Source organism: Asterias amurensis, chromosome 11, assembly GCF_032118995.1.
Source record: "Asterias amurensis chromosome 11, ASM3211899v1".
Lineage (NCBI taxonomy): Eukaryota > Metazoa > Echinodermata > Asteroidea > Forcipulatida > Asteriidae > Asterias > Asterias amurensis.
The window spans coordinates 9,896,406-9,908,068 of NC_092658.1; the positions used below are offsets into that span (position 1 = coordinate 9,896,406).

At 37.5% G+C, this 11,663-nt stretch overlaps 1 protein-coding gene and 1 long non-coding RNA gene across 3 annotated transcripts; both read right to left on the reverse strand.

Annotated features, from left to right (window-relative positions):
• Window positions 1–56: 56 nt before the first annotated feature.
• Window positions 57–5,609, reverse strand: LOC139944067 (uncharacterized). Of its 2 annotated transcripts, XR_011786915.1 has the most exons (5): window positions 5,513–5,609; window positions 4,954–5,054; window positions 3,765–3,856; window positions 623–3,278; window positions 57–575 (listed from the first exon to the last, which is right to left on the reverse strand). It is a non-coding gene; the product is annotated as an uncharacterized lncRNA (long non-coding RNA). The 2 variants fall into 2 exon arrangements; XR_011786914.1 differs by having other exon boundaries at window positions 57–3,278.
• Window positions 5,610–7,117: 1,508 nt separating this feature from the next.
• On the reverse strand, window positions 7,118–11,511 carry LOC139944240 (RNA pseudouridylate synthase domain-containing protein 1-like). Its single transcript, XM_071941214.1, has 5 exons — window positions 11,402–11,511; window positions 10,147–10,427; window positions 9,860–9,983; window positions 8,921–9,140; window positions 7,118–7,821 (listed from the first exon to the last, which is right to left on the reverse strand). Exons 2-5 carry the CDS (start codon window positions 10,404–10,406, stop codon window positions 7,517–7,519), a joined length of 909 nt encoding a protein of 302 aa, XP_071797315.1. The 5' UTR covers window positions 10,407–10,427; window positions 11,402–11,511; the 3' UTR covers window positions 7,118–7,516.
• Window positions 11,512–11,663: the final 152 nt, after the last annotated feature.

The following is an 11,663-nucleotide window of genomic DNA, read 5'->3' on the forward strand; positions in this document are numbered from 1 at the left end:
GAGTCAAATAATGAGACAAACACAGTTAAAAGCATCAGCATTTATTCTTGCACACATAAAATAATACTCAAAATTCGATTAATACTAATGTAAGCCTATAGCGTTGTTGCATTTTATGGACAAATTTGATGAATACGCAAGCCTGTAGCCTTGTTGCATTTTATAGCAAAGTTTGATGAATACGCTAGCCAATAGCCTTGTTGCATTTTATGGCAAAGTGTGATGAATACGCAAGCCTATAATAGCCTAGTTGCATTTTGAGGCAAAATTTGATGAATACGCAAGCCTATAGCCTTGTTTCGATTTTGAGGCAAAATTTGATGAATACGCAAGCCTATAGCCTTGCTACATTTTGAGGCAAATTTTGATGAATACGCAAGCCTATAGCCTTGTTGCATTTTATGGCAAAGTGTGATGAATACATCAGCCTATAATAGCCTTGTTGCATTTTGAGGCAAAACTTGATGAATACGCAAGCCTATAGCCTTGAGGCATTTTATGGCAAAGTGTGATGAATCCGCAAGCCTATAATAGCCTTGTTGCATTTTGAGGTAAAATTTGATGAATACGCAAGCCTATAGCCTTGTTGCATTTTATGGCAAAGTGTGATGAATCCGCAAGCCTATATATAGCCTTGTTACATTTTGAGGCAAAATTTGATGGATACGCAAGCCTATAGCCTAATTGCATTTTGAGGCAAATTTGACGAATACGCAAGCCTATAATAGCCTTGTTGCATTTTGAGGCAAAACTTGGTGAATACGCAAGCCTATAGCCTAATTGCATTTTGAGGCAAAATTTGATGAATACGCAAGCCTATAATAGCCTTGTGGCATTTTATAGCAAAGTTTGATGAATACGCAAGCCTACAATAGCCTTGTTGCATTTTGAGGCAAAATTTGCTGAATACACAAGCCTTGTTGCATTTTGAGGCAAAATTTGATGAATACGCAAGCCTAGAGCCTTGTTGCATTTTGAGGCAAAGTTTTAGGAATACGCAAGCCTACAGCCTAATTGCAATTTAAGGAAAAATTTGATAAATTTGCATGCCTTGTTGCATTTTGAGGCAAAATGTGAGAAAAATTGGATAAATATGCAAGGCAAACCCCTTGTTGCATTTTTGTGCAAAATTTGAGCAACATTGATAAAAACGCAAGGCTAAAGCCTTGTTACATTTTGAGGCAAAATATGGAAAAACTTGACAAATATGCAAGGCTAAAGCCTTGTTGCATTTTCGTGCAAAGTGTGAGAAGCGCCTTAATAAATTTTGAGGCAAAATGTGAGAAATTGGATAAATATACAAGGCTAAAGCCTTGTTGCATTTTGAGGCAAAATGTGAGAAAAAATTGATAAATGTGCAAGGCTAAAGCCTTGTTGCATTTTTCGTGCAAAATTTAAGCAAAATTCAATAGTTATGCAAGGCTAAAGCCTTGTTGCATTTTGAGGCAAAATGTGAGAAAAATTGGATAAATATGCCAGGCAAACCCCTTGTTGCATTTTTGTGCAAAATTTGAGCAACATTGATAAAAACGCAAGGCTAAAGCCTTGTTACATTTTGAGGCAAAATATGGAAAAAATTGACAAATATGCAAGGCTAAAGCCTTGTTGCATTTTCGTGCAAAATGTGAGAAGCGCCTTAATAAATTTTGAGGCAAAATGTGAGAAATTGGATAAATATACAAGGCTAAAGCCTTGTTGCATTTTGAGGCAAAATGTGAGAAAAAATTGATAAATATGCAAGGCTAAAGCCTTGTTGCATTTTTCGTGCAAAATTTGAGCAACATTCAATAGTAATGCAAGGCTAAAGCCTTGTTGCATTTTGAGGCAAAATGTGAGAAAAATTGGGTAAATATGCAAGGCAAACCCCTTGTTGCATTTTTGTGCAAAATTTGAGCAACATTGATAAAAACGCAAGGCTAAAGCCTTGTTACATTTTGAGGCAAAATATGGAAAAAACTTGACAAATATGCCTTGTTGCATTTTCGTGCAAAGTGTGAGAAGCGCCTTAATAAATTTTGAGGCAAAATGTGAGAAATTGGATAAATATACAAGGCTAAAGCCTTGTTGCATTTTGAGGCAAAATGTGAGAAAAAATTGATAAATATGCAAGGCTAAAGCCTTGTTGCATTTTTCGTGCAAAATTTGAGCAACATTCAATAGTTATGCAAGGCTAAAGCCTTGTTGCATTTTGAGGCAAAATGTGAGAAAAATTGGGTAAATATGCAAGGCTAAAAGCCTTGTTGCATTTTGAAGCAAAATCTTAGCAACATTTGATAAATACGCTGGCTAAAGCCTTGTTGCATTTTCGTGCAAAGTGTGAGAAACATTCGAAAAACATGCAAGGCATGTTGCATTTTGAGGAAAAATTTGATAAATATGCAAGCCTAAAAACGCCTTGTTGCATTTTGAGGCAAAATGAGAGAAAAAAGTGATGAATATGCAAGGCCTTGTTGCATATTGAGGCAAAATGTTAGAAACGTTGGATAAATATGCAAAGCCTTCAATTGTTGCATTTTGAAGCAAAAAATGAGCAACATTTGTTAAATACGCAAGGCTGGAGCCATGTTGCACATGCACTATGTGGCAAAATGTGAGAAGAATTTGATAAATATGCAAGGGCTAAGCCTTGTTGCATTTTGAGGCAAAATGTGAGAAAATTTGATAAATATGCCTTGAGGCATTTTCGTGCAAAGTGTGAGAAACTTTAAAAACATGCCTTGTTGCATTTTGAGGAGAAATTGTTAGAAAAATTTGATAAATATGTTGCATTTTGAGGCAAAATAAGAGAAAATTTTGATAAGTATGCAAGGCTAAAGCCTTGTTGCATTTTTAGGCAAAATGTGAGAAAAATTTGGTAAACAAGTATGCAACGCCTTGTTGCATTTTGAGGCAAAATGTGAGAAAATTTGAAAAAATATGCAAGTCTAAAGCCATGTTGCATTTTTTAGTAAAATTTTAGTAAAATGTTGACAAAATTTTAGTAAAATTTGATAATATACGCATTGCTATGTGGCCTTGTTGAATTTTCGGGCAACATTTGGTACAAACATCAGTAATGTTCATGTTCAACACCATCTTCACATTAGCTTCACATGTTGGTAGTTCCAAGGCTGCAACAGGTGTCAGCCCTTCATTAAGTAGAGCTTGAATCTTCCTTGGTTCGTTCATTCAGGCCTTGCTTTGTTCATTCAGGCCTTGCTTATGAACTGACACTGTTAACTTTGGTGCTGCTTCGTGGGTGACAATCGCTCCTTAGGAGATGCAGTTGTTAACACCACCTCACAGTTGGTTCATATGTAAAATAAAGCAATTATTCTTGCATTAGGCTTGTTTTAATAATCTGATTGATTTAATAAACTTTTGTTTGATGCACTACATGAGGAAAGAATAAACAAAACCATGGTCAATGGTATTAATGATTTTCAAGAAACTGTATCTCTTTTGGAACGGTGTAAAAAGATTTTTTTTCTGATGAGCAACAAAAGGGTCGGGGCTCCGCTTAAGCGCTTGAATACAAAGGGGCAAAGACATTTTAGGGGGGGGCTTTCAAATGTATCAAACCTCACATTATACATTTTTCAACCCACTTGGGACAGGAGGGTGACTGAGAGAAAGGGTTTTAAGCAAGAGTTGGCTCCTACTTAATACTAAAATTAAGCACAGTGTCAATTATGCTAACAATGCATCAGAAATGCTATGAGGGACTTAATATCCCGGCACTTACAGGCTCACTGCTAAATTTCTTAGTTGTTGTATAAACTCACCTGTATAGTACATGATGCACACATCGAGTTGTCGGTGCCAGCGGCCTTCTTGATAAATGGAAAGATTGGAGCTGTCAGCAAAAGTTACACGTCTGAGAGGAAAAAAAAATAAGTTAACAAGTTAGATTTATTTCAACAAAATTTTGTTCCCTTAGCAGTACTTGACACTATTGGTAATTACTCAAAATAATTGCTAGCATAAAAACTTAATTGGTGTTAACGACCAATGGAGAGCTGTTGATAGTATAAAACATTAAGAGAAATGGCTCCCTCTGAAGGAACAAAGTTTTTGAGACAGAAGTAATTTCTCACTAAAATTGAATTCAAGACCTCAGCTGAGGTCTCAAAATAGCATCCCGAAGCACACATCTTTGCAACAAGGACGTTTTTCTTCCATTATTCTCTCATACTTTTGATGACCAAATAAGTCTTTAAGCATCTAAGAGTAAAGCGTTGCTAAGAGAAGCCAACATTTATGGTACCGCTTACTATTAACAATGCATGAATCCATTGATAAGTCCAGTCACTGCTGAGAAATCTCGCTCCTTTGACCAAATGCTGCCCCCCCCCCCCCCCCATCCATGCAAATTTTAAATCTATTAAAATAGTTTGCTGCTAAAACCTAGGATTCAAACTGTAGCTACTAGGGCAATCTCGGTGGTCTGTAGTTGTGTAGACATTTAACTTATAACGGCAAAGGTGGTGAGTTTGAACCCCACCTGAGTAATACGCCTTTTGATATATCCATCTGAGTGCCAGCACACATTTGTATAATATGTCAAAATAAAATAATCTTTTTCCCAATGGAAAGTTAACACTTTAGCACATAGAATGTTGTGTAAGTTGTACCTTTATTTTGTTACTTACGTGTAGATAAAATGGATCAGTCCTTATTTTAACTTACCGTTATACAAACCTAGTGGAACAGTCTTATTAGCATGACTCAACTCATGCACTGTAACTGTGTGGTATGTTCCTTTGGTTAAAATTAGCCTTTGTTGCACACACAGTACTTGTTGTTGTACCATTAGTTACTTTGTTCATATGGTGGAATGTTTCTTTAAACCTTTTAAGTAGGGTTTCATTAGGCTTATTTTTGCACGAAGAAGTAACAATAAATTTGAAAACTTGTTATTACAGGCCTAGTATGGACCAGTATTCCCTATCATAGAAAACTCTTTGTGTTTACCTTTTCTTTGAGCCCTCATCTTGATTATAACTTGATTGCGGTTCCAAAGGCAGTAACATGCTTAGTGGAAATGCACCTGTTCTGTTGAACAGTTCTCCTCACTAAAACACAAACATGTGAAAAATTTATATGGTAAAGTTCAAAAAACACAAATTTGTTTTGTGTTCAATAATAAATAAAAAAAGGCTGCCCCTCAAGCAAAGGATCATTTTCCGCACGTCGCCCCCAATTTACCGCCGTTAATTAACTCCAAAACCACTGAATTTTAACAAAAAGTACATCTGATTTGAGTAAATTAAATAAGTGTTAGTAGGGTGCAGACATTTCTAAAACCCTGTTTGCAATCACTATGTTACTAAAAAATAATACAATATTAAATTTCCTAAACATGTCCTTTATATACAGCAAATGTTAAACATGTCGGTCACGTGTGTTTCGAAACTGCCGCCGTGTCGAACGGCAAGGTCTATTAATTGTTTGCCTTATTTTTACCGTTTCGGAAACTCATAATGAAACGAAAGAAGTATTCTACGAATGCTATAAAGCATACTTTACTCACCTCTTTCATTGTTGTAGTTATTGTGTCGACTTAATTACATGTAAATTGTGGAAGAACATGACAGAAAATTCTTGAGCCTTCAGCCATTTTGTCTTGCAATAGGGCAAAGTGGCGCGCGCGCGCATAAACCCACGCACATCACGTGAGTAATTTGCATATCACGAAGGTCCCTGGGATATTACGGTGATACCAAAGTAAATTAGACGTTATGAAAGAACTTTATTTTCTTGATAATGAAGGGACGATATAGAATTAATAATATTCATTTATATACATTATAAACTTTGATAGTTAAGCTAACAGTGGATTTTTGAAACTGTTTTGGAGAGTTTAGGAGCAAGTATTAGGAAAGAAGGAGCTTTGAGATGCATTCAACCCTAAATGAACACCCCTATATTTAATAATGGAACCTGCAAGCCATTTCGGTAAGTCCTGGATCCAGGCTAGGGGCGGGGGAAGGGGTGGGGTGGCAGGCAGTAGTAGATTTGATATACACAGTCTAGCCTTTTTGAATTTTAGGGCAACCTTTTCTAGGCCTTGTTGCATTTGATAAATAAGCAATGTAGGATTTGTTGCATTTTAGGGCAAAATGTGATAAGTATGCATCCAAGGTTTATAGCTTTTCAAGATGACTGCTACATTATTACAAAACCCAAACCTTCAGATGCAGAAGGCTGTACTGATGATTTCTAATGTAACTTTACCTGCGAAAGCCCCTATTAGCTTTATTTTGAAAAATATAGATACCTGAAAAATTGCCACCCCCCCCCCAAAAAAAAAAGTATTATAAGGGTTTTTTCCCCCCTTCAAGTTAGGCCATTAGGGTCCTAGTTTTAAGCTCCCATTGTATGATCGAAATTGATGCAGTAGGCTCTAACTGTGCCTTTGAATGTAACTTGACCTTGGATATATACTTTAATTCTTTTACTTCATATGGTCAAGCATTTTTCTCAAATTTGGGCCGTTTATTTTATGTTCCGATTAAATGCTCAAACAAAAGATGCAGTAGGCTCTACCTATCGATTGTTTCAATTATCAGTTACTGCTTAAACACCATTTCTTATCTCTTTTGTTTTATAAATCATGTATACTCAATGTAGTTTTGCCATTTGCAACTAAATTGAATTCTTTTTAAAGACAGAGGACACTATTGGTAGTTGTCAAAGACTAGTATTCATAGTTGGTGTACCTCAACATATGCATAAAATAACAAACCTGTGAAAAGTTTAGCTCAATCTGTCATCGAAGTTGCGTGATAATAATGAAAGAAAAAACACCCTCGTCATACTAAGTTGTGTGCTTTCTGATGCTTGATTTCGAGACCTCAAATTCTAAACTTGAGTTCTCGAAATCAAATTTGTGGAAAATTACTTCTTTCTCAAAAACTACGTCACTTCAGAGGGAGCTGTTTCTCACAATGTTTTATACTATCAACCTCTCCCCATTACTGGTAATCAAGAAAGGTTTTATGATGATAATTATTTTGAGTAATTACCAATAATGTCCACTGCCTTTAATAATTGATGAACAATGAGCGTAACAATAATAACAGACTCAAAATAACCAGTGGTTTATTTATATAAATGTGTTTATTTCAGACTCTGATTAAGCAAACACAACACAACAATGATGTGTTTATTACAACTGTTGAGGTAAAACAAGCCGAACCATTCAAAAAAAATTTTGTTTTTAACCCTCTACTCCCAAGGGTGTATACATTTTTTCCTTTCTAAAAACCAAGTACAAAATCCATAACATGACAGTATGCCTGCCAACATATTTTTATCAAGCATGATATTTGTTCCTTGGGAAAAAGTAGGAACTTTTTATTAAGTACAAGGGCTAACCTATATTCGCATGGTGTAGGCTCCAATAGAAATTTTAGGCCATTCAAACCCATTTTTTCTTCATTTTCCAAGGAAAAACAAATTGGAAATCAGACTTTAGTAGAAAAAAAATATCATGCCTGTTTTATATAAATATTTGAAGACTGCAAATTTGTTGTCACCTGGCTAATTCGTCATCTGAATCCCTATTCATCTCCAAAGTTCTCTCATTTGATATCTCTGTATCTTGTCTTAAAGACACCTCTTGAGGTGGTGCTTCAGGGCACCATTTTGGGTCCCTTTCTGGAGTGAAGGGATCAGCAGCAGTTACATCAACCACTTCTGCCTTGGTTGGTATGGTTAGTCTCTGGGAGTGCAACATCATGCGGTAAGGTTTGACGTCCTTACGGAAGCTGTATGTGAAGTCCCCAACGACTGGGTGTCCGATACTCCAGCAGTGCACACGCAGTTGATGCCTTCGTCCTACACAGTGATCAATAAAAATTATAAGAACTCCTTTAGAGAAAGGCTTGGATGAGAAGACTTTATAATGTCTGCCAGGTGGTACTAAAATATTGAAAGCCTACACAAATACAACCCAAAAAGTATTCACACACCCCCAACTGGAACACTAGTGCCCATGGAACACTATGGCCTATGAAACACCTGTACTTAGGGCCTTTGAGACACAGGTGCGTATGGCCTATATAAGACACTGGCACTTAGGGCTTACAGAACACTGGTGCTTAGGGCCAATTAAGCACTGGCACTCAGGGCTTACAGGACACTGGTGCATATAGGGCCTAAGAAACACTGAAGCTTGTGACCCATGAAGCACTGGCAATTAGGGCCAACAGAACACTGGTGCTTAGGGCCTAAGAAACAATGGCACTTTAGGGCTTACAGGACACTGGTCCTGATGGCCTATAAACCATTGTGATTTAGGGCCTATAAAACACTATGCTTATGGCCCTAAAAAACACTAATGCCTAGGGCCCATTAAACACTAGTGCTTAGGTGAATGAAACACTAGCGCTAAGGGCCTATTAAAGGCAGTGGACACTATTAGTAATTACTCAAAATAATTATTGGCATAAAACCTTTCTTGGTGATGAGAAATGGGGAGAGTTTGATGGTATAAAACATTGTGAGAAACGGCTCCCTCTGAAGTGCCATAGTTTTCGAGAAAAAAGTAATTTTCCACGAATTTGATTTCGAGACCTCAGATTTAGAACTTGAGGTCTCGAAATCAACCATCTAAACGCACACAACTTCGTGTGACAAGGGTTATTTTTCTTTCATTGTTATCTCGACATTTCGATGGCCGATTGAGCTCAAATTTTCACAGGTTTGTTATTTTATGCATATGTTGAGATACACAAACTGTGAAGGCTAGTCTTTGACAATTACCAATAGTGTCCACTGCCTTTAAACACTAGTGCTTAGGGCCAACATAACACAGGTGCCTATTGCCTATGGAACACCACCTGTGCCCATGAAACATTGATACCTAGGACCCATGAAACACTAGGTCACATCAAATATTGTTGGCTAAGCCCCTTAGTCAGCCCCCACTAGTTACCTGTAACTGGTTTCAGGAGTACTTTACTTGCAGGACTGCCATCATACAGCCCCCTCTGTATGACAGACAATTCAGTCATGGCTGACAAGATCTTGACCTCAGATTGACCCTGGGGGAGTTCATTGTCTGCAACACACATCATGTGGGTGAATCCCTCTACTGGGTTGGGATATACCGGCTTGTCTATCAACAAGAAGTCTGGTTGTACATGACCTCTGACCTTTTTAAAGCACATGGAAAACCATGGTGTTAGAATAAATGTGAGTTTCTATGAACAATTACTACAATCCGACACTTAGCAGCTGACTCTCTGTTTACAAAAGTACAATGAGCCATTGTGAAAAAGATTGTAAAAGTGTTATTAATTTTAGAGGAGATTCTAACGACTCATGATTGTCTCACTCATTTACTATGACTCGATCATACTCAACTCATTTGTAAATCTGAAATAGATGACACTATTCGACAAAAGTGAAACCATGGGGTGAAAATCTCCTGGGACCTCCCCAGGGCTGTATTCCATGGGGATATTAGAGATTCAGAGTGCAAAGGACTTATCAGTTGTTCTGCTATGCAACAAAGGGTGATGTAGCAATACAAATCAATGTGGAGACGCTGTCAACTAGATGAATTTAGCGCTTTTTGTAATAGATGGATTACAATATGCGTCATCGGCCACCATCTTTGATGTATTAACAAGGGGAAAGTGCACGCTTTCCCCTTGTTAATAATCAAAGATGGCAGTCAATGATGCGTATTGCAATCCATCTATCAAGGTAAAACTCTTAAAACGCAAGTTCATAATTTTATGGTACACTTGAACTATTGTACATGTACAAGGTTAGATTCAGGAAATATCAAAGCTTGAAACTGTTTTGGTGGTTAGTCAGTGTACATTATTAATAACTTCTTCCTGCGGATTTCTCACTGCTTACTCACCAGAGCATAGTAGCATTTGTTGACCTCACGTTTCTTGAACTGTTTCGTGACATTGGCAGATGCTCTTTTGTTTAATGCAACACAAATAGTGCCACTGGTAGAATAATCCAATCGGTGAACAAACCTGGAAGATGTAATATAAAACAAATAATAAAATTTGTGATAAAGTGAACTTTGTTTCTTGGGGTTTGAAACTTGGATGTAGATCCAACCTTGAAGAGCCTCCCCTCAAACTGTTAAGAAATGTCCTTATTTCAGCACATGAAACACTGAATGAAAAATCTCACCTAAACTGGTGACAAATGCTTGCATCCACAAGCTCTGGAAACCGATGAGCAAGTTGAGTGGCCAGCGTTATCTCATCCTGAGGGTCGTTACTATTGATCTTGACATCGTAGTGTTTGTTCACAACGATATAGTTACTGCTCTTGTAGAGAACTTCTACATCATCGAGGGTGGCAGCCTTGTTCATACCGAGTAGTCTTCTATGCAGCCATACATTCATCAGGTGTAACTTTGCTACAAGACTTTGTAGGTACTGACGCATCTTCTTGGTTACAGTGCGTCACTTGAATACAGGAAAATAAATAAGTGAATAAAACAAATGGTCAACTTCCTTTTCTTCACTCTTGTCATCTTTAAGCATCTTTTCATTCAAAACAGTTAAAGGCACTGAACACTATTGGCAATTACTCACAATTAGCATAAAACCTTACTTTGTTTTTGTACTTGTAATTATGTTGAGCTGTAAATGGCTCTCTTTTTATCGGTCTCAGGCTCTCATCACAGGCGACTGTAATGAGACCGATGTTAAAATGCTATATTCATTTTTCATAGTGTCTGCTTCAGTGCTTCAATCTTCAATCTTCAATGGTGAATCCATATTCAGCTATCTAGCTATACTAGGATGGTGCAGAAGTGACGTCACAGGCAAAGTGCATAAGAAATAAGGTGATGGTCTATTATTAGTAGACATTAAACAACTACAACCAAGCACTGATTAATTAAAGAATAAGAATTAACAAGCTCAACAAGGACCAAGGTGGGCTAATTTGTTGTCATGGTTCTTGTCATCTTGGTTGTGCATGCAAGGGAAAAGTTTCCGTATGGCGCTACCACTTTTTCATTCGATATGATATAATATAGTATCTAATTTACCTCAATGAGATATCCCTTTTTGTAAAAATGAGTGAAAAAGTGGTGGCGCCATACGGAAAGTTATCCCAGGCAAGTTAACCTTTAATGTTTACCTTGTCAATGACAATGACCCAACCCAACATGCCCAATGTCCCACCTTGTAAAATTAAAATTTAAGTACGAGGGTCTGAACGTTTATAAATAGCCCAGTGGCGGCGGTTTGTGCAGTAAAGACAAAACAAGACAACATGTCATTCATCCATGCGCCTGTCACTGTGTGTCAGTGTCACTGTCAGTGAGTGTGGGGTTTCTACAATAACAAATGAGCTTAAACTGCCAGAATCGATAGTTCTGAAGTGTAAAACTATGACCCTTTTGAGCACATTTTACAGTATTTAAACTTACTTGGATCATAATTATAATCATAATGCACTGCAATACTTCACTCTCTCTGCTGCAGCTGTCGAACGAGAGTTCCAGACTTTTGGCCATGGAGGCTGCCATCTTGAATTTGGCCTATCCATAGAGGGCGCTACACAGATTGCTAGAGTAGGGGCGGGGTTCGGGTGGTTTTGAAGGGGGAGGGGTTTCAGTGAAATGTGACAACTACTTAATAGATGGGTTGTTCTTATAATCTCCACCCCCCCTCTTTTTTTGGGTGACATAC